At 65.3% G+C, this 20278-nt stretch overlaps 3 protein-coding genes across 8 annotated transcripts; 1 reads left to right on the forward strand and 2 right to left on the reverse strand.

The window, feature by feature from the left end:
- Positions 1-14: 14 nt before the first annotated feature.
- STUB1 (STIP1 homology and U-box containing protein 1) lies at positions 15-5793 on the reverse strand. Of its 2 annotated transcripts, none has more exons than XM_029049009.1 (7): positions 5569-5793; positions 2754-2952; positions 1682-1847; positions 1391-1505; positions 1003-1059; positions 785-901; positions 15-694 (listed from the first exon to the last, which is right to left on the reverse strand). In XM_029049009.1, the coding sequence occupies exons 1-7, from the start codon at positions 5776-5778 to the stop codon at positions 569-571; spliced, it is 990 nt and encodes a 329-aa protein (XP_028904842.1). In that variant the 5' UTR covers positions 5779-5793; the 3' UTR covers positions 15-568. The 2 variants fall into 2 exon arrangements, with proteins under 2 accessions (XP_028904842.1, XP_028904843.1); XM_029049010.1 differs by having other exon boundaries at positions 1361-1505; positions 5569-5652.
- A 528-nt stretch (positions 5794-6321) lies between these two features.
- On the forward strand, positions 6322-10414 carry LOC103167439. The gene is made up of 5 exons (XM_007661050.3): positions 6322-6464; positions 7190-7283; positions 8615-8774; positions 9052-9204; positions 9927-10414. Exons 1-5 carry the CDS (start codon positions 6346-6348, stop codon positions 10106-10108), a joined length of 708 nt encoding a protein of 235 aa, XP_007659240.1. The 5' UTR covers positions 6322-6345; the 3' UTR covers positions 10109-10414.
- An 894-nt stretch (positions 10415-11308) lies between these two features.
- On the reverse strand, positions 11309-18917 carry RHBDL1 (rhomboid like 1). 5 transcript variants are annotated; one of them, XM_029049378.1, is made up of 8 exons: positions 18886-18917; positions 14617-14778; positions 14098-14317; positions 13825-13973; positions 12252-12364; positions 12045-12145; positions 11868-11928; positions 11309-11659 (listed from the first exon to the last, which is right to left on the reverse strand). In XM_029049378.1, the coding sequence occupies exons 2-8, from the start codon at positions 14712-14714 to the stop codon at positions 11388-11390; spliced, it is 1014 nt and encodes a 337-aa protein (XP_028905211.1). In that variant the 5' UTR covers positions 14715-14778; positions 18886-18917; the 3' UTR covers positions 11309-11387. The 5 variants fall into 5 exon arrangements, with proteins under 5 accessions (XP_028905211.1, XP_028905212.1, XP_028905210.1 ...); XM_029049379.2 differs by lacking the exon at positions 18886-18917 and adding an exon at positions 18705-18829; XM_029049377.1 differs by lacking the exon at positions 18886-18917 and adding an exon at positions 17138-17192.
- Between the last annotated feature and the right edge of the window lie 1361 nt (positions 18918-20278).

Raw genomic sequence — 20278 nt, forward strand, 5'->3', positions numbered from 1 at the left:
GGGCAGACATCAGCTCAGGTGAATATTGCTCACAGACTTTATTGCCCCAGGAGCACCCTTTCCTCCACCACATGCAGCCCCAGGCCCAGGGTGGGATGGGGCAAGGAGTCAGGCTGGGAGGTTGGGACTGCCCCTCGGGGCGGAGGTGTGGAGGGCGGGGGGCCCCTCAACTGGGGCTCCAGGAACCAACTATTTACAGAAGCCGGTAAGACACACACTCACACCCCCCCACACACACCCCCAACTCACTCTCACACAAACACACGCGCACACACGCTATGTACACAGACGGTGAGGTGGAAGAGCCCGCCCCCAGGCCGTGGCCCCCGGAGGGCCTTCCTTCCCCTCCCAAATTCCCCATCTCCCTTGGCCCAGGCAGGGTCCCGCACAGGGCGGGGCCGGGAGGACCCCTGTCCGTCCATCCATCCGCCCGCCCGCCCCGGGGGGCCAGAGCTGGTGAGAAGCCGAGATGCCGCCCGAGCCCGGCGGAGAAGGGGCCGGGGGCTGGCCGACAGACAGACGGTGAGGCGGGTTCCGGCCCACCCCCGCCTTCCCCGAGAGGGGCCCCTCAATAATCTTCCACCCAACCGTTCTCTGACACGAAGGCGTCGATCACCTCCTTCATGGCCAGGTTGGGGATGAGCTGTTCCTGGGTCAGGGGGCTCCGGGTCACGGGATCAAAGTGGCCCACGCGCTGAGGGGAGACAGAGGAGCCGGGGTCCGGAGCCCGGCCCTCCCCAGCCGCCGTCCCCCTCCACCCCCCACCCCGGCCCGGGACCCTCACCTGCAGGTGCTCCTCGATGTCTTTGCGGTCGTAGGTGATGCCGCTGGGGGTGATGCAGGGCTCCCGCATCAACTCGAAGCTGATCTTCCCACACAGGTAGTCGGGGATGTCTCGCTTCTGCCCCGCCGCCCAGAAAGGCCCCGCTCAGCCTGGTTCGCCGGGCCCCCCGGGGCCAGAGCTCTGCCCCCCAGCCCCCTCTGCCCCGCGCCCCCTCTCACCTTCCTCTTCTCGTCCACCTGCGAGAACAGCTCGTCCATGTCGGCCAGGTACTTATCCTGTCACGGAAACCGCCTGCCTCACGGAGGGGCCTCGGCCCCGACACCATCCCGACCCGGCCCGGGCGGCGCGGCGCCCCGTCGAGGCCGTCGCGGGCTGGGGCCGAGGTGGTGACGCCCGCGGCTCCCAGGCCTCGCCGGCTCCGCCACCCGAGACGGGCACCGAGCCCGGCTCGGGGCGACGGGGGGAGGGGGGGGCCCTAGGCCGTCCTCCTGGGGCGCCCCCGGCCAGGCCCGAGTCCCAGGCCCCCCACCCCGGCTTCCCCCGCCCCTGCCCCGGCCGGCCGGGATGGATACACACTGCGGGGGTGGCCGCGTGGGGCTGCCTCACGTGTTTGGCTTCGATGCTGGCCAGCTGAGCCCGGCCCCGGCTCTCCTCCGCGCTGCTCTCCTCCTCCTCTTCCTCCTCCTCCTCCTCCTGGCTCTGCCTGCACTCCTCCAATTCCCTGGGGGGGCGGCAAGCCGAGGGGGCCGGGCTGGGGCGGGGGGCGGGGGGCGGGGTCTCTCCGGGCACCCTCGTCTCCGCCGGCCAGGGGCAGGATCCCTCCGGGGGCTCGCTGCGCCCTCCCGGTGCCCCGGCCCCCGGCGCCCCCGCCTCCACCGTCCGCTCCCAGGCGCTCACCGCTGGCGCTCCGCCATGATCAGCTTGGTGAGATAAGAGTGCAGCTCGTTCTCCTGGTGGATGCGCCTCTCCTCGATGCTGTTCCAGCGCTTCTTCTTGGCGAGGCGCAGGGCGCTGGGGATGTCGTCCCCGAAGTTGAGCCGCTGCTCCTTGGCCAGGTTGTAGGCTGCGGGGGACCGGGGCGGGGGCCAGGGTGGGACCCCCGCTCCACCCTCCTCGCTAACCTCCCTGCTTCCGGCCCCTCCGGTCCAGGCCAGGCTTCGCCCCGGCGTCCGGCTCCGTCTGCTCAAGCCCCGTCCGGCGTACATCTGCCCGTCTACCCCGCCCTGATCGCACGCCAGCTGTTTTGCTGTCCGTCCGTCCCCTTCTAGACCGTGAGCCCGTCGTCGGGCAGGGATCGTCTCTGTCTGTTGCCGAACTGTACGTTGCAAGCGCTCGGTACAGCACTCTGCACGCGTTCAATAAACACGACCGAATGATTGAATAAATGACACCCACCCTCCCAGCTGTAAGGCGCTCCGTCAGCGCTCTCCCTCCTCCTCAGTCTCGCTCCTCTCCCACTGCACCCCAGCTCACACTCTTCATTCCTCCCCAGCCAACCTACTGAGCGGGCCTCGGTCTCATCTCTCCTTCGGCCGACCCCTCGCTCACGCCCTCCCCCTTCACATCCGCCAGACCGCTGCCCTCCGAAGTCCTTTCGAAAACCCACCTCCCTCCGGGCCACCTTTCCCGATTAACTTATCCTGATCGATAGCCCCCAACTTCCAGGCCACCTGAATCCTCTCCCGGGCGCAGAGTTCAACGCTCTGCGCACCACCAACGATCAATAAATTCCTACGAGGACGTCTAAGTTCTACGGGGACCTGCGAAAACACATCCGGATCTTTAAGCCGTTACTTCCCCCTAGCCGGACTTGATTCCGGCGTCCGTCTCCCCTGCTCGACGGTGAGCCCCAGGAGGCCGGCCCTCGGGTCTGCTGACTCTTCTGTCCTCTCCCAAGCGCCCTGCCCGCGGTGGGCACCGGGGAAAGGCCACTGCTTGGCGGGGTGGGCGGGGCGGGGGCCGGACTGACCTCGCTGCAGGTTGGCGATGGCCTCGTCGTAGCTCTCCATCTCCAGCTGGCACTGGCCCAGGAAGAAGTGGGCCTTGACGGACTGGCCGTCCAGCTCCAGTGCCCGTTTGCAGTCGGCCAGCGCCTTGTCGTGCTGCTGCATCTTCAGGTGGCACAGGGCCCGATTGGTGTAATACACGGCCACCAGGGGATTTCGGGTCTGGAAAGAGGGAGGGGCGAGGGGGGGCGGCCTCAGCACCATGGGGCACGCGGCGCGCCCGCCCGCCCGCCCGGGCCCCCCGCCCCGCCTCCGGCACCTCTTCAAGCTTCAATCCGTCCCGAGGCCCGGGAGAGGGACACGACCGACCCCGCGCTAACGCCCCGAGAGGGCACTCGGACTCCCCACGGCCACACGGCAGCGTCGATGGCCGACGCGGGACCAGAGCCTAGGCGTCCTGACCACCCCCCAACCCGGGCCGCTCGTCCTCTTCAGCTGCCCCGGGCGAGCCCTCGACGCGTTCCCTCGACGCGTTCCCCTCCCACCCGGGAAGGCGGCACCTCTCGGCCGCGCCGGGTGGCCCCCTCTGGTCTGGGCGCCGGTGTGCAGGGCCGCTGCCCACGGGTCTCTCTGCCCAGGCGTGCGGTCTGCACGAGATGGGCGGGGAACGGGGGAGGGAGGCGGGAGCCGCTGGAATATTTGTCGACTGACTGGCGCGGGAGGGTGTCGGAGCTGGAAGACCTGCTCGGCGGAGGCTTCCGGGAAGCCCCGCCCCAGGCCACGTCTTGCCCGTCCCCCGTCCCCGTTTGGCCCCCCGAGGCTGCCCCTGAGCCCGACTGCCTGCCTTCACCAAGCAGCTCGGCCTGAGGGGCCCCGGGCCCGGTTGGCAGCTGTGGGAGACGGGCAGATGGCTGACCCTTCCGGATGTCAACACAAGCTGCATCGGGGAAAAAACCATCAGGCGGGGCTGCCCGCCCTCCCGCTCGCTGGCCCGGCCGCCGGGCCCCGGGAGCCTGGGTGGGAGACCACGTTGGCCCTGCAGACTCAGACTCGCCTACAGCTCCGGGGCCGGGGGAGACCCGAGCTGCGGGGGGGGACACCACCCGCGGGGGCGGGGGACGGGCGAGGGACCTCGGGGGTCCACGGGAGTGGGGGTGGGCGATTCCCGCCGGACGTGGGCAGGGCCGCGCCCGCTGGGGTCGAGTCCGTTGGGCTCGGCCTCCCCCGGGGGGCTGCTGGACTACAGGGCGGTGACTACAACCAACTGCCCAAGGGCCCCCAAGGCCCGGTGCCAGCATCCAGACGGAGGGGGGCTGGGGTGCCGCCCCGGCCGATGCCTCTCCCTCCTCCTCCTCAGGGTCCACGCCAGCCTGGGCTCCTCGGCCCCGGCGGGCGCCTGGGGTCAGACGCCCATCGCCAACTCCGGCCCCCGCTCGAGGTCCCCGGAGCCATCCCGTCGGCTGCCTCTTCCGGAGGGCGCCACGGCCGAGCTCTGGGCTTTCAGGGCCGGGTGGGGGGCTCCGGCCCGGCCGCCGTCCGGGGGCCGCGGGGGCGATGGCCACTTGGCCCGGCAAGGGGCCGGGCTCCCTCTCCTCCCCATCGCCGGAGACCACCTGCCCCTGCTTCAGACAGGAGGCCTCGAAGCCTTCCCTCCGGGGGTGGGGGCTCCTTAGTGGTCTCCCAGCCGGGGGCCGCCGGGCCTCTGCCCCTTGGGGAGATCTGGGTGGGGACTGTCCCTACCTGATGCCCAACTGTACTTTCCAAGCGCAGAGTGCAGTGCTGTGCACACCGTAAGCGCTCAAGAAACACGATCGAATGCATCGTAGTTTCCAAGCGCGTAGAGCATTGCTGTGCACACCGTAAGCGCTCATGAAATGCGATCGAATGCATCGTAGTTTCCAAGCCCATAGCGCAGTGCTCTGCACACTAAGCGCTCAAGAAATTAGAGTGAATGCATCGCAGTTTGCAAGCGCGTAGTGCAGTACTGTGCACACCGTAAGCGCTCAAGAAATTAGATCGAATGCAGCGTAGTTTCCAAGCGCATAGTGCGATGCTCTGCACACCGTGAGCGCTCAAGAAGTGCGATCGAATGCATCGTAGTTTCCAAGCCCGTAGTGCAGTGCTCTGCACACAGTGAGCGCGCAAGCAATGCGATCGCATACATCGTAGTTTCCAAGCGCGTAGTACAGTGGTCTGCACACCGTGAGCGCTCAAGAAGTGCAATCGAATGCACTGTAGTTTCCAAGCGCGTAGTGCAAGTGCTCTGCACACCGTGAGTGCTCAAGAAATGCGATCGCGTGCATCGCAGTTTCCAAGGGCACAGTGCAGTGCCCTGCACATAGTGAGAGCTCCAGAAATGCGATCGAATGCATCGTAGTTTGCCAGCGCACAGTGCAGTGCTCTGCACAGAGTGAGGGCTCAAGAAACGCGATCGAATGCATGCTAGTTTCCAAGCGCGTAGCGCAAGGCTCCGCACAGAGTGAGCGCTCAAGAAACGCGATCGAATGCATCCTAGTTTCCAAGCGCAGAGTGCAATGCTCTGCACCCCGTGAGCGCTCCAGGAATAGGACTGAACGAATCCGGCAAGGCCCAAGAGGTCCCGCCCGGGGGTGTTCGTGTCCTGGGGATGGCGGGGACGGTCCTTCCGCGCCGCTCCCCTCCCTTCCCCCGGCTTGGCAACTCCGATTCATCCGTGCCCGGCTCGGCGCGGTCGCCCCGGCCCCGCGGGCATCCGGGCCGCTCCCCCGGGAGGGAGGGGAGGAGGAGGAGGAGGAGGAGGGCGGCGAGCCGACGGGGCCGGGGGCCGGGGGTCGGGGGCGTCCCCGTGGGCGCACTCACGATGGCCTTGCTGTAGCAGGCGGCGGCCTCCGGGTACTTGCGGCCCACGAAGAGGCGGTTCCCCTGCTCCTTCAGCTCCTGGGCGGTGGGGCTCTTCTCCGGGCTGCCCGCCCCTCCGCCCCCCGCGCCCGCCCGCCCTCCTCCTCCTCCTCCTCCGCCGCCTCCTCCGCCGCCGCCGCCGCCGCCCTCCTTCTCCTCCTTCCCCTTCATGGCGGGGCGGCCCGCTCTGGGGGGCCCCGGCTCCCGCTCCCGCCCGCCCCGCCCGCCTCCGCGCGCCGTCACCGCACAACCGGAACTTCCGCCCGGAGCCACGCCCCGCGGCGCCAGGGGCGGGCGACCCATGGGGGCCCGAGGTGGAGGGAGGGCGCGAGGGGCGGGGCGCGAGGGGCGGGGCGCGAGGGGCGGGGCGCGAGGGGCGGGGCGCGAGGGGCGGGGCGCGAGGGGCGGGGCGCGAGGGGCGGGGCGCGAGGGCGGGCGCGAGGAGCGCCGACCCATGGGGGCCCGAGGGGGGTGGAGAGCGCGCGCGGCCCGGGGGGGGATGGGGCGCGAGGGGCGGGCGCGAGGGCGGGCGCGAGGGGCGGGGCGCGAGGAGCGCCGACCCATGGGGGCCCGAGGGGGGTGGAGAGCGCGCGCGGCCCGGGGGGGGATGGGGCGCGAGGGGCGGAGCGCGAGGGCGGGCGCGAGGGGCGCCGACCCATGGGAGCTCCGGGAGGGCGCGCGCGCGCGCGCGGCGGGGGTGGAGGGTGGAGGGTGGAGGGTGGGGGGGGGAGCCTCGCCATGGCCCAGCTGTTCGCCTGCGAGGCCCCCGAGCCCTGGAGGGCGGCCCTGCGAGCCTACGGGGAGGCCGTCGGCGGCCGCGGCGGCAAGCGGACCGGCCTGCCCGCGCTCGACCGATGGTGAGGGACACACACGCTCACCGAGGCGCGGGCCAGCCGAGGGACTTGCCCACCGGCCCGCAGCGGGATTGGAACCCGCCACCGCCGACGCCCACACCCGGCCTCTTTGCACCAGGACGCCGTCTCATTTCCTTCTCTCTTCCCCAGCGCTCGGAACAGTGCTCTGCACGGAGTAAGCGCTTAACCCATACCAACGTTCATTCAATAGTATTTATTGAATTATTATTAACATTATTATTATTATTACTACAAGCAAAGCGGGTTGGACACAGTCCCGTGGCCCACTTGGGACTCACAGGCTTCATCCCCCTTTTACAGCTAATAATGTTGGTATGGGTTAAGCGCTTACGACGTGCAGAGCACTGTGCTAAGCGCTGGGGGAGATGCAGGGTCATCGGGTTGTCCCACGTGAGGCTCAGACTTCATCCCCATTTGACGGATGAGGTCACTGAGGCCCAGAGAAGTCAAGTGACTTGCCCACAGTCACACATGAGGTAACAGGCACGGGGAACCTAAGCGACTTGCCCGAGGCCGCCCAGCAGACGAGCGGCGAAGCGGGGATTAGAACCCATGACTTTCCGACTCCCAGGCCCACGCTCTATCCGCTAGGCCAAGCTGCTTCCCTTCTTACCGCGAAAGGGCCCTGGCAGGCAGCTGAGGTTCCCCCCCCAACCCCACAGTGAGTTGCCCCCATCTCTCTCCCCACCCCCGAATTCTGGCTGCAGGTATCAAGAGGAGCTGCCGGCAGCAATTGCGGGGCGGAGGGAAAAGCACCTGACGCGGGATGAGCTGGTGAGGCTGATGGCCTGGAAGCTGGCGGTAAGCCGAGCTGCGTGTCCGGGGGGGCGGGAGGGCGGCGAGCAGGTTTCAGGCCCTGCAGAAGCCCCCGCAGCCCAGGCGCGGCCCAGCTCGACCTCCGACACATCCTGGACACCGGCCAAACCGAACGAGAACTTCTGTTCCACCCCGGAAAGAGGCTGGAGCGACCTGAGTGACTTTGGGCAGGTGGCCGAGCGGGTGGTGGCCGTGGCCGCCCGGGGAAATAAATGTCCATAGTTGGGGTTGGGGGTGGCTTCTTTGTCTGTCTCCCTCCCCCGATTAGACCGTAAACCCGTCAGTGGGCAGGGATTATCGCTATCTGTTGCCGAATTGTACGTTCCAAGCGCTTAGTCCAGCGCTCTGCACATAGTAAGCGCTCCATAAATACCATTGAATGAATGAGCCGCCGCAACGTGGTATAATGGGTAGAGCCCGGGCCTGGGAGTCAGCAGGTCGTGAGTTCTAATCCCGGCCCTGGCGGCAAGTCACTTCACTTCTCTGTGCCTCAGTTACCTCGTTTGTAAAATGGGGATTGAGACGGTGAGCCCCTTGTGGGACATGGACTGCGTCCAACCCAATTTGGGGTAGCCGCCCCAGGGCCGAGTACCGTGCCTGGCACATAGTAAGCGCTTAACCATTACCAGAATTATTATTATTATCACTACCCCTCACCCGCAGCCTGGTAGGTCAAAGCCAGTTTGGGCCGGTTCAGCCAGTCCATGTCCTGGGCCCGAGAAGATGCAGGGCTTCTCCTGAGACTGGAGAGGGCTGGGTCCTCAGGGAAACATCAGGGAAGGAGGGAAGTACCTGGAAGAAAACAAGGAGCTGCCCCCTGTGCTCACCCCCCTCCTTTCCATAAAAATGACGAGGGCATGCGTTAAGTGCTTATTATGTGGCAGGCACTGTACTAAACTCTGGGGTGGATACAAGAAAATCAAGTTGGATACAGTCCCTATCCCATAAGGGGCTCACAGGCTCAATCCCCATTTTACAGATGAGGTAATTGAGGGAATGAAAAGTAAAGTGACTTGCCCAGGGTTCCACAGCAGACAAGTGGTGGGTCTGGGATTAGAACCCATGACCTTCTGACTCACAGGCCCATTCTCTATCCACTATGTCATGCTGTTCCCCCTCTCCTCCATCCAGAGGGTCGTCCCTCTGTCCTCCCCCTCCCCGTTCAGAGGGTCTTCCCTCTCTCCTCCATTCAGAGGGGCGTCCCTCTGCCCTCACCCCCCCGTTCATTGCTTAGAACAGTGCCTGGCACGTAGTAAGCGCGGAACAAATGCCATGCTTGCAACTCTTATACAGAGGGTCTTGCCTCTCTCCTCCAGAGGGGTACGTTCCGCCCCCGCCTGCAGCAGCTGGTGGCCACCAACCCCAGTGAGACGGTGGAGCGGTGCACCAGGGCAGCCTTTGGCCTCCTGCCCGACGTAGAGGCCGCCATCACTGAACTGAGCAAGCTCAAAGCCGTGGGCCCAGCCACCGCCTCGGGTAAAGGATGGCATCCTGGGGGGGAGAGAGACCTTCAGAGCAGTGGCTGGGGGAGGGAGGAGGCACCGGGTTCAGAGCCAGCTGGGCACCACCGGAGGGGTGCAAGGCAGCCGCTCCCATCTCTCAGACGCCTCTCTCGCCCGAGCCCTTGGGCAAGGGAGAGTGCGTGAGAGGCTTCCAACGGGCTTCCCGACCCGGACAAGAGATGGGCCCCGGCTCCTTTGGAGAGAGGAGGGGAGGGCTGTGGAGTGACGGCCGCTCCCCCTCCCCTGCTCAGCAATCCTGACCGCCGGCGCTCCGGATTCCGTGGCCTTCATGGCTGATGAGGCGGTGGCGGCCGTGCCCGGCCTCTCCCCGATCCAGTACACCCTCAAGCACTACACCCGCTACCTGGGCGAGATCCGGGCCCGAGCCAGGAGGCTCAACCAAGGTGAGGACCGGGCGGAGGGTGGGGTGGCGCTCAGGTCGAGGGGGCATCTGCGCAGAGAGCCCGGGGGGAGTCGGCGGGGGCGCGGGACCGTCGGCTGAGGGAGCCGGAGTCGGCACGAGCGGGGAGAAAGCGGGATGCGGCCGCGTGGGAGGGAAGGGCTGGGGGGTGGGCCCCAGGCTCTGGCTCTGGTAAGAGAGGTCCGGGATGCCAGAGAGGGCGGGGCGGCCCCCGCTGCCCGTCCCACGAGCCTTAGCTCTACCGGCATCCCTCCGTCAGTCAGATCCCTGTGCTAAGCGCTTGGGAGATTACAATCGAGTAGACCCAGTCCCTGCGCTTGAGGAGCTGCCGGTCTGCTCTACTAAGCAGCGTGGCATAGGGGATAGAGCACACGCCTGGGAGTCAGAAGGATCTGGGTTCTAATCCCCGCTCCGCCACTTGTCTGCCATGGGGCCTTGGGCAAGACACTTCACTTCTCAGGCCCCAGGTACCTCATCTGTAAAATGGGGATTAAGATTCTGAGCCCTACACGGGACAGGGACTGTGTCCAACCTGATTGGCTTGTATCCACCCCAGCGCTTAGTTCGGTGCCTGGCACAATAGTAAACGCTTAAATACCATAATTATCATCGATTGTGACCACTAAGCATTTGGGAGAGTTCAATAGAAGTGGGAGATCCGATCTCTGCCCTTGAGAAGCTTATCCCCCACTGCTTCTTTCCAAGTCGATGCTGAGGCCGACTGGACTCCTCACCGGGTAGAGATGAGCCTCTGGGCCTGGACCGTGGCCCAGGCCGAATGCCCCCACCTCCTGGCACCTCTCCCATCCGGTGGGACCCCGCCAGCCGGGGACACGGGGGACCGAGAAGCCAGCCGCACCAAGAAACGCAAAACCAGCGCGAGTTGAGCCCCGGCCCTGACCCTCGCCCGCGTGCCAACGGGACCCTCCCTTCCCCACCCTGGCGCCGCCAAGAAAGAAGACCCACGCCCCTCCACCACCACCCTTTGCCAGTTGGCAGAGGTGGAAATTCAGTGGGAGGGGCTGCTTGCTCTGCCACCCACATCTGCACCTCATCGCGCGACACCCTCCACCCCCTACAGGGAGGGAGCCCGACTCTTCTTTAAGCAACTCACCCAACTGGGATTGGTCTGGGGCATCAGACTGCCCTGGCGTCCGTGGCCCGGCCCCGGGATTTAAGGGAAGAGGGGAGCCTGGAGCTGAGAATACCTTCCGTTGACAGCCCCGAGGGAGGGGCAGATGTCACCACGAGTCAGTAAAGTCTCACGTGAGCCCATTGAGGGGGTGTGAGGGGGCTTCTCCTGGAACCCCCAGAGAAATCCTCGGAAAGTCTCTGCTGGGAATAAGTGGTGATTCGCCTTGGAGTCCGTCCAAAAAACAGTTCTTCCGTATGCTTGTGTGTAGTGTGTACCGGGTGGTGGGCCGTGTGTGAGTGGGGGGGGGGGGGGGGAGGGTGTTGGGCCGTGCGTGTGGAGCTCGTGCAGGGTGTTGGGCCGTGTGTGTGGAACATGTGCGGAGTGTTGGGCCGTGCGTGGGGAGCGTGTGCCGGGTGTGGGGGTATTGGGTGATGTGAGTGGGGGATGAGGACCGGGCCCGATGGAGATGGGCCGGGGGGGAGAGACCGAGCAAGGGCTCCGGCCGCTTTGCTGTGCAAAATATTTATTGAGGCTTGAAAAAGTCTGAGCCAGCAGTGGCCTCCGCAGCCCCTGCCCCCGGTCCGGCCGGCGCGGCCGCTCACCGGCCCTCGCCCGGGTGAGGGGCGGGGGGTGGCGGGCTGGGGGCCGCCGACGCGGAGCCAGGGAGAGAGGAGAGCGGGCTGGGGGGCCGGTGGCAGGGCAAAGAGGGAGAGGCCGGGGGCGACGGCCGGGCCCCTCGCCTGCTCCCCGGGGAAGGAAAGATGGCGGCGGGGCCCGCAAAGCGCAGGTGGCCGGGGCGAGAAGACGTGCCCGCGCACGCGCGGATCCCCCCGCGACGGTGCTCACCACCCCGACGGCAGGACTGGTTGGCGAGTGGCGGGGCCACGGGCGGCTTGTGCGGTGGATCCCGGAGGCCGCCCGGGCCCCAGGCTCCCGGCCTCGCCGTATCAGGCAGGTCCAGGCCCCGGACGGGCTCCGGAGCCCATCGGGCGAAGAGATCCCCGTCCGGGCGGCGGGGGCCGGCGTTGGCGCTACGGGGGTGGCGGGGTCTGAGCCCCCAGGAGGTCGTAGGCAAAGATGTTCCAGAAGATGGCGAAGAGGAGGAAGGTGGCGTAGGAGAAGAGCACCACCCACCAGCCACACTGGTCCTGCAGGTTCTCCTCGTAGCTGCGCAGGATGGTCAGCCCCATGCTGATGCCCACGATGGCGCCCGCCAGGTGGGCCATGAAGCTGGGCTGGGGGCCCGAGGAGGGCAGGGGCGGGGAGAAGCGGAGCCACACGGCCCGGCCCACCTCCGAGCTCACTGCGGGGAGGCGGGGAGGGGGAGACACAGGCGCTCGGCGGGGGACCAGGCCGCCCTACGGGGGCCCGCCGGGGACGGGGAGAGCTGGCCCGGGGAGGGGGCGGCGGGGAGGCACCCGGGGGGCTCCCCCACGGCGGGCGGGTCAGGATAGTCCCCGGGGACCCGTGGGCAGGTCCCGCCCCCAGCCGCCGGGCCGGGCCGTACTCACTGCACACCAGGGCCAGCACCATGCGGAGCAGCTTGTAGGGGCAGCGCATCCCGGCCCAGTTCTGAGATGGGGAGACGGACGGCCCCACCTCTCAGGCTGGGTCAGATGACCGTGCCCCCCCGGGGGGCTCCTCGGCCCATTTCCCCTTCCCCACGCCTCTCTGCCCCTGCTCATTACCATGACGACGTTGGCCAGATGGGCAGAGCAGAGCGCGTAGACCCCGCCGGAGCCGCCGACCACCGGCGCCCGCATGTCCGTGATGGAGACGGTCAGGGAGCCTGCGGGGCAAGAGGGGGTGCTGGCCCCGGAGCCCCTCTACCGCGGAGCTGTCTCGGCCTCCTCCTCCCCCCCCCCCCCGGGGGCCGCGCCAGCCCCTGACCTGACCTGCCAAGACTCCCGCCAGGTAGAGGAAGCTGATGCGCAGGGCACCGTGCACCATCTCCAGGGGCACGCCGATCATCAGCTGCAGGAGCGCGTTGAAGCCCAGTTGCTCCAGCCTGGACCGCAAGACAGCTCTGGTCAGGATGGGGCCGGGCGGCCTCGGAGGTGGAGGCACGGCCTCGCCCTTCCTTTCCCCTTCCCCGCCCACCCGGCTCGGGTGACTTCTCCCCACCTTTTTTTGACGGTATTTATGAAGCACTTACTCCTGATAATAATTGTGGTATTCGTTAAGCGCTTACTCGTGCTAGGCACCGTTCTAAGCGCTGGAGTAGATACAAGTCATCAGGTTGGACACATTCCTTGTCTCACACAGGGCTCACGGACTTTTTAATCCCCACTTTACAGATGAGGGAACTGAGGCCCAGAGGAGTGCCGTGACTTGTCGTAGGTCACACAGCAGACGAGTGACAGAGCTGGGTTTAGAACTCGGGCCTCCTGCCAGACTCACAGCTCAGGGGTGGATGGCCCAGGACAGGATCCACAGCCAAAAGGGAGACGGCCTGAGACCTGACCCACAGCTCAGGACTGGACCTACAGTCCAGGGGCAGATGAGAGCCTGGAACCGGACCCACAGCTCAGGGGTGGATGGCCTGCAACTGGACCTGCAGCCACACAGCGGTCGGCCCAGGACTAGAGCCCAGGGGCAGAGAGCCTGGGACTGGACCCTCGGCCCAGGCGTGGATGGCCCACTACTAGGCCCACATCCCAGGGGCAGATGGCTCGGGACAGGACCCTCACTCCAGGAACAGACCCCCAGCCCAGGGGCCGGAGGCCCTGGACCGGACCTAGATCTCAGCCCAGAAGCATGGGATTTCGGGGGAGAAAAGCCCCGTTAGAAGCCAAGGCCGTGTGCTGTAGCGGAAAGAGCGTGGGCCTGGGCATCAACTGACTTGGCTACTAATCTGAGCTCCGCCACTGACCCTCTGGGTGGCCTTGGGCCTGTCACAACCTCTCTGGGCCTTAATGTCCTCCTCTGTGAAACAGGGATGAGACTTGCTCTCACTCCCTGGGAGCCCCATGTGGGACGGGCCTGCTTTGGGCTCTGTCGAATCCGATTCTCCTAGATCTACCTCGGCTCCTGGTGCTGAGGAAGCAATAATAATAAAGTTCGGGTTTTGTTTTTTTCCTGCTCCCTGTGGTGAGTCCCTCCGTCCTACCCTCCCTGTAGAGTAGTGGCTGAGTCCTGATTTCCAGGGTTATACAGACCTCTAGACTGGAAGCTTGTTGTGGGCAGGTAACGTGTCTGCCAACTCCGTTGTATTGTGCTCTTCCAAGCGCTTAGTACAGCGCTCTGCAAACAGTAAGCGCTCGATAAATACCATTGACGGTGATGACGATGATGATGATGATGATGGGGCGGGTTGGGGGGTCCCCAGGCCAAGTCGACCCGGAGCTGACTCCTGCCCCCCAGGTGGCTCAGTGTCCCTTACTTTGACCCTGCAGCGCCTGCCCACCCCACAGTGGGGGGCGGGTGGGGGGACAGCAGCAGGGAGCCAGGCCCGACACCCCAACTTACCCAACATGCATGAACATGTAGGTGAGGAAGCGCCAGGCGCGGGCGCGGTGTCCGGGGTGGTAAACCAGCGGGCTCTCCATGTACTGGGGGTGGTAGGTTTGCAATACCCACCTGTTCAGCCTCGCTCCATAGCACAGGAACACGATGATCTGTAGGGTGGGGGCACGATGGACCCGTCACTGCTAGCCGCTGGCCAGGGAGGGACCCTGGGGTAACTCCCGCCCCTACCCCCAAAACATACCCCCCCCCACACACACACACATTGGCCAGTACCTGCGTGAGCGTGACGGTGGCCATGAAGACGGGGGGCGGGCAGGTTCGGGGCTGATAGAAGTACCAGCGTCGGTCCATTTCGCAGGGCAGGACCTCGTAGGCCACATAGCGGACAAAGCGCTTGTAGAAGCCCAGGCCCGGCTCGTCCAGCGGCCCGTCCCGGGGCAGCGCCCGCTGCCCGCTGGCGATGGCCTTCTTGAAGCTGCTCGAGCGTTTACTGCTGATCTGGCCAAGGATGGGTCGGAGTGGGGGGGGAGGGGAGGTGGGGAGGAGGCGCTGACCATTCTAAGGCCCCCGGGGTGCTTTCCCTGGGAAACTGTGGGGATGGGGGGGGGGGCGCCCTCCTCACGGCGCCCAGGCCCCGGGGCCGGTGAAGTCGTGCAGGGGTGGAGGCCCGATCGACTGGGGATTGCCGGGGACCCAGAGGCCATCCCGTGGGGCAGCCTCCGCCCAGGGGGCTCCCCGCCCTCGCCCCCGAGCCGTCCCTGCTGCCCCGGGCATGGGGACCCAGACACTAACCAGGTCTGCCAGCTCCTGGTAGCACACCTGGCCCTCAGCGTTGCTCTGAGCCAGGGCCACCAACATGTCCAGCTTGGTGGGGTCCAGAGGCAGCTCATGGCTGTGCACCAGTCCCGCGAACGTATCCACGCCGATAAAACCAGTGTTGTCGGGGTCCAGCTGCTGGAGGGGGGGAAAGGGGCCGAGAGCGGGGGGTGGGTGAGAGCCGTGCCAAGCCGGCACCCACCCGAACCTCCTCTCTCTCAGGGGCACCTGGCTTTGCTCAGGCCGCCTGGGAGGAAGAGTGAAGCGGGCCACTTTCTTTGGCCTTCCCGGATAGGGGAGAGGGTAGCCCGGGCCCTTCTAAATCACATCCCCTTCCCTAGGCCGTCTCATCCATCCATCCATCCATCCATCCATCCATCCATCCATCCATCCATCCATCCATCCATCCATCCATCCGTCCATCAGTCACTCAGTCCACTGTATCTATCGAGAGCAGACCACCGCGCCGTACGGAGAGCTTGGGAGAATGCAATGGAGTTGGCCTCGGGGAGCTTATAATCATCCTCATCCAAACCCCTTTCTGGATCCTCTGCCCCTCTTCTTCCAGGGAGCAATGAGAGGGAGAACTAGAGCCCTCCCCTCAGAGGTGGGCAAGAGGGGAGACCCGGGCCCAGGTTGGAGTGGAGAAAAGGGTCCTGAAGCAGGAAGGGCCCCCACAGGCACCGTCAATTCCCGCCTTCCTCTACTCCTGGGAAAACTTGGACTCCCATCAATCCTACTGTGCGCCCCGCTCTCCGCTGGTCCAGAAACACACAGGTTTACGGTGGGCTTCGTTCACCCTCTTTAGGGGGGTCTGCCTACCTTCCACCCCTACCCCAACCCATCTCCGGGAGATCTCCCGGGCTCTAACCCCATTCTGTAGGCTGTAGGGAGTTAAATGACCGAGCCAAGGTCGTGGGGTCGGCCGGTGAAGCTCTTGTGGCCTCAGTCAGCCCAGGGGACCTTCCCCATTCAGCTCCCCGACAAGGCAGCCCCCTCCCCACCCCAACCGGCAGTCCCTACTTCCTCCTCCCGGCCCCTCAGCACCCACCCGGCAGCTGAATTGGGATGAATTTGGAGCAGGAGAGTTGAGCCGAGGCTGTGCCGGGCCAGGGCTTGGGCTAAGGCCACTGGATGGAGGAGCTGAGGCCGGGCTAGGGCGCATGTCCAGCTGTGGCCTCGGGTCCCACCCTCCAGGGGAGGGCAGGGGAAGGAAGGGTCAGAGGAGGGCAGGGGAGGGGAGGCAGCCGTGGCGACTGCTGCTCTCCGGGTTTGGGACCCCAGGGTCCCGGGCCTGCACTCCAGCCCCCCGCACACCATCCTCCTGCCCATGGGACGAAAACAGCAGAAGGAGCTCACCCCGGGGTGGGGGCTGAGCTGGGGAGGTTGAGTTAGGGTGCTGAGCTGGGGGGAAAGGGAGTCTGAGCAGGGAGGGGCTGAGTTGTGGGGGCTGAATTGGGGGGCTGAGCTGGGGGGAAGGGAGACTGAGCAGAGGGGAGGGTGACTGATCTGGGGGAAGGGGGGCTGAGCTGGGGGGCTGAACTGGGGCGAGGGAGGGGGGTTGAGCTGGGGCTTGAGCTGGGGGTAGGAGGGCTGAGCTGGGGGAAGGGGGATTGACCTGGGGGCTGAGCTGGGGGGAAGGGGGACTGAGCTGGGGGAGGGGGACAGCTGGGGGAAGGGGGGCTGAGCTGGGGGGCTGAAGTGGGGGGAGGGGGAGGTTGAGCTGGGGGCTGAGCTGGGGGGAAGGGAGACTGAGCAGAGGGGAGGGGGACTGATCTGGGGGAAGGGGGGCTGAGCTGGGGGGCTGAAGTGGGGGGAGGGGGAGGTTGAGCTGGGGCCTGAGCTGGGGGAAGGGGGGCGTTGAGCTGGGGGAAGGAGGGCTGAGCTGGGGGAAGGAGGGGTTGACCTGGGGGCTGAGCTGGGGGGAAGGGAGGCTGAGCTGGGGGGCTGAGCTGGGGAAAGGGGGGGTTGACCTGGGGGCTGAGCTGGGGGGCTGAGTTGGGGGGAAGGGAGGCTGAGCTGGGGGGGCTGAGCTGGGGGGAAGGGAGGCTGAGCTGACGGAAGGGAGAGCTGAACTGGGGCGGGGGCCCTGAGCTGGGGGAAGGAGGGTTGAGCTGGGGAAAGGGGGACTGAGCTGGGGGAAGGGGGATTGAGCTGGGGGGCTGAGCTGGGGAAAGGTGGGGGTCTGAGCTGGGAAAGGCGCGGGTTGAGCTGGGGACTGAACTGAGGGTCTGAGTTGGGGGGCTGATGGAGAAGGAACGGGGCAGGGGAGCCGGGGCTCGGGGGCGGCAGGGGGAGCGGGGCGGGGAGCCCCGGCTCGGCCGCTTCAGCTCTCCGGGCAGCGTCCCGCTGTCCAGCCCGGCCGGGGCGGAGCGGGCAGAAGGGCGAGGGGGAAGTGTCCCGGGACAGCCCGGCCGCCCGCAGTCCTTCCCTCCGACCCCCATTCCGGGCGTCCCTCCCTCGCTCCCTCCCTCGTCCCTCCGTCCGTCCCCGGCACCTGCTGGTGGATGAGCTGCAGCAGCGAGCTCCTGTCCATAGAGCCGCCGGCCCCGGCCCCCACCGGCCCCCACCGACCCCCACCGGCCCCCACCGACCCCCACCGGACGGGCCGGGGCGCCGCCTGGTCCTCGGGCCCCCCGCTCCGGACGCCCGTGCCCGCGCCCCCCGAGCCCGCGCCCCCCCGTGCCCGCGCCGCCGCCGCCGCCGCCGCCGCACTGTCGGGGCCGCGCGTCACCGAGCGGCTGCGGGGGAGCCCCGCCCCGCCCCGCCCCGCCCCGCCCCCTCCTCCCGCCTCTGCAGCCCCCCCGGGGGCGGGGACACGCACACACACACACACAAATACACACACGTGTGTCGCCGCCCTGTCAGGAGACACTCCCTCCCCCCCCCCACGGGAAACCACGTCCCACTCAGAGTCAGCCAACACACCCCGCCGACACCTACACAGCCAGTCGGTCGGGCTACTTGGGCGCGGAGCCTTGTTCTAAGCGCTTGGGAGAGTTCGGGGCAACAGGGTGGGTAATGAGAAGCAGCGGGGCTCCGTGGGAAGAGCCCGGGCTCGGGAGTCGGAGGTCTTGGGTTCAAATCCCGGCTCTGCCACTCGTCAGCTGGGTGACTGTGGGCGAGTCACTTCACTTCTCTGGGCCTCAATTCCCTCATCTGGAAAAAGGGGATTAACTGGGAGCCTCAGGTGGGACAACCTGATTACTCTGTATCTCCCCCAGCACTTAGAACTGTGCTCTGCACATAGTAAGCGCTTAACAAATACCGACATTATTATTGTCAGTTAACTTCTCTGTGCCTCAGTTCCCTCATCTGGAAAATGGGGATTTACTGGGAGCCTCAGGTGGGACAACCTGATTACCCTGTATCTCCCCCAGCACTTAGAACAGTGCTCTTTACATAGTAAGCGCTTAACAAATACCAACATTATTATTATTATTGTCACTTAACTTCTCTGTGCCTAAATTACCTCATCTGTAAAATGGGGATTAACTGTGAGCCTCACGTGGGACAACCTGATGACTCTGTATCTCCCCCAGCACTTAGAACAGTGCTCTGCACATAGTAAGTGCTTAACAAATACCGACATTATTATTATTATTGTCACTTAACTTCTCGGTGCCTCAGTTACCTCATCTGTTAAATGGGGATTAACTGTGAGCCTCACGTGGGACAACCTGATGACCCTGTATCTCCCCCAGCGCTTAGAACAGTGCTCTGCACATAGTAAGCGCTTAACAAATACCGACAATACAGTGACTTCCCCCGTCCTCATGCAGCCTGCAGTCTAAGGAGGAGGCTGATATTAAAACGACTTACAGGGAGGGGAAGCAGTGGAATATAAAGGAGAGCAGACATTCGGTGTTGAGGGGCTGGGAATATTAGCAGTGATCCTTAAGGGGTACCCGGCCGAGGGCAGAGTCGACGTAGAAGGGACGGTTGGGTCGATACACACTCCGCAGAAATAGAGACACATCAGGGACACACGTACATGTGCCACACCCCACAACCAATAAACAAGCACACCCCACTCGGCCGCACACAACGTAGAGAAGACTTACCAGAAAGATACACCGCTTCAAGGTGCACACAGAAACACATCTCTCAGAGACATGGGAACATAACTTAGACAGATGTGTTATAACACACTCAGACACACACGCACACAGAGACGCATTCTCGTCTGAATCTCATAAGCATGAATCAGGCATCACCCCACCAGAGATGTATCCTCGAGCTCACATTAAACACTGGAGAAGCAGCGGGGCTCTGTGGAAGGAGGCCGGGCTCGGGTCAGAGGTCACGGGTTCTCATCCCGGCTCCACCGCTCGTCAGCTGGGTGATCTTCGGCAAGCCACTTAACTTCTCTATGGCTCAATTACCTCCTCTGAAAAATGGGGATGAAGACGGTGAGCCCCACGTGGAACAACCTGCTTGTCTTGTATCTCCCCTAGGGTTTAGAACAGTGTTTGGCACATAGTGAGTGCTTAACAAATGCCATTATTATTATTATAACACACACAGGGCCGGTCTCACTCCCACTGAGGCCTTCTCCCAGGCTCACCCCTGAACTCCTCCAAAGCCCAAGGCCCAGGGAGACCCTTCCCCACTACCCTCGACCCCCCGGCTCCAAGCTCCAGAATCTCTTCGGGGGCCATTGAGGAGAGGGGTGGGGGCCCACACCCTCCCTTACGCGTGTGTGATAGGTGACCCCCCCCCCAGTCCCTCGCCTACTTGTGGCACCGTCCCTCGCTCTGTGTGACACTCTCTGTCCCCGGGGGCAGGGTCCCTTTAGGGAGAAGAAAGACAGACCCCTCGCTCAGACTGGAAAGGTGGCACTCAGTCAGGTGCCGTGCACACTGTAACCCATCAGCCAGTCGATCGGGGGTCGTTTTTGAGCCTTTACTGTGATCGATCTGTCGGCTGTGTGACCTTGGGCAAGTCACTTCGCCTCTCTGGGCCTCAGTGACCTCATCTGTAAAACGGGGATGAAGACGGTGAGCCCCACGTGGGACAGGGACTGTGTCCAAACCCATCCAGCACTCAGAACAATGCTTGGCACGTAGTAAGCGCTTAACGAACACCATCAGCATTTGCTTGTTTCCACCCCAGCGCTTAGTACAGTGCCTGGCCCATGGTAAGCGCTTAACAGATGCCACCATTATTATTATGATGATTAATAATAGCCAGCATTGACTGAGGGCGTGGGAGCAGGTCGCGAGGCTGAGTGGGCAGGGGACGAGCCGTCCTTGCAGGGGGGTTTGGAGGCTGGGGGGTGGCCGACCCCCAGAACCCCCCACAGCGTCCGAGGCGGGCGCAGCCTCGCCGGGCGACGGAGTGGAAACGTGTCCCCGGCGGACCGGGCTTTCAGGCTGTTGTGACAGCCGCCGGCGGGTTGCCATGGCAACCGCAGTTCCTCCCGGACCGGGCTGAGACCGGGACCGAGCGGACAGCCACAGCCGCCTGTCGCACTGCCCAAACGGAGCAATTACTCCCGCCGGAGGCGGCCCCCGCAGTGCTAGAAATAGCGAGCCGCCTCCCTCTCTCCCACTGTCCATCCGTGAGTCCCTCCCCTCTGGGCCCGGGACCGGCCCACAGACCCCCCTCCAGGATGCTCAGCAGGCCAGGAACTCAA

The sequence above is a fragment of the Ornithorhynchus anatinus genome, chromosome 21, assembly GCF_004115215.2.
Source record: "Ornithorhynchus anatinus isolate Pmale09 chromosome 21, mOrnAna1.pri.v4, whole genome shotgun sequence".
Classification (NCBI taxonomy): Eukaryota; Metazoa; Chordata; class Mammalia; order Monotremata; family Ornithorhynchidae; genus Ornithorhynchus; species Ornithorhynchus anatinus.

Excerpts from the sequence above, each read along its gene's own strand:
- STUB1 (XM_029049009.1), bottom strand. The coding sequence starts at position 5,778 with ATGAAGGGGAAGGAGGAGAAGGAGGGCGGCGGCGGCGGCGGCGGAGGA. Across the intron at positions 1,506-1,681 it reads ATCATGGCGGAGCGCCAGCG|GGAATTGGAGGAGTGCAGGC; the intron begins GTGAGCGCCTGG and ends CCGCCCCCCCAG. Across the intron at positions 1,060-1,390 it reads CCAGCATCGAAGCCAAACAC|GATAAGTACCTGGCCGACAT; the intron begins GTGAGGCAGCCC and ends TTTCCGTGACAG.
- LOC103167439 (XM_007661050.3), top strand. The coding sequence starts at position 6,346 with ATGGCCCAGCTGTTCGCCTGCGAGGCCCCCGAGCCCTGGAGGGCGGCC. Across the intron at positions 7,284-8,614 it reads TGATGGCCTGGAAGCTGGCG|AGGGGTACGTTCCGCCCCCG; the intron begins GTAAGCCGAGCT and ends TCTCTCCTCCAG. Across the intron at positions 8,775-9,051 it reads GGGCCCAGCCACCGCCTCGG|CAATCCTGACCGCCGGCGCT; the intron begins GTAAAGGATGGC and ends TCCCCTGCTCAG.
- RHBDL1 (XM_029049375.1), bottom strand. The coding sequence starts at position 17,176 with ATGGACAGGAGCTCGCTGCTGCAGCTCATCCACCAGCAG. Across the intron at positions 13,974-14,097 it reads CCACCGTCACGCTCACGCAG|ATCATCGTGTTCCTGTGCTA; the intron begins GTACTGGCCAAT and ends CCCACCCTACAG. Across the intron at positions 12,146-12,251 it reads CCTGGCGGGAGTCTTGGCAG|GCTCCCTGACCGTCTCCATC; the intron begins GTCAGGTCAGGG and ends CTTGCCCCGCAG.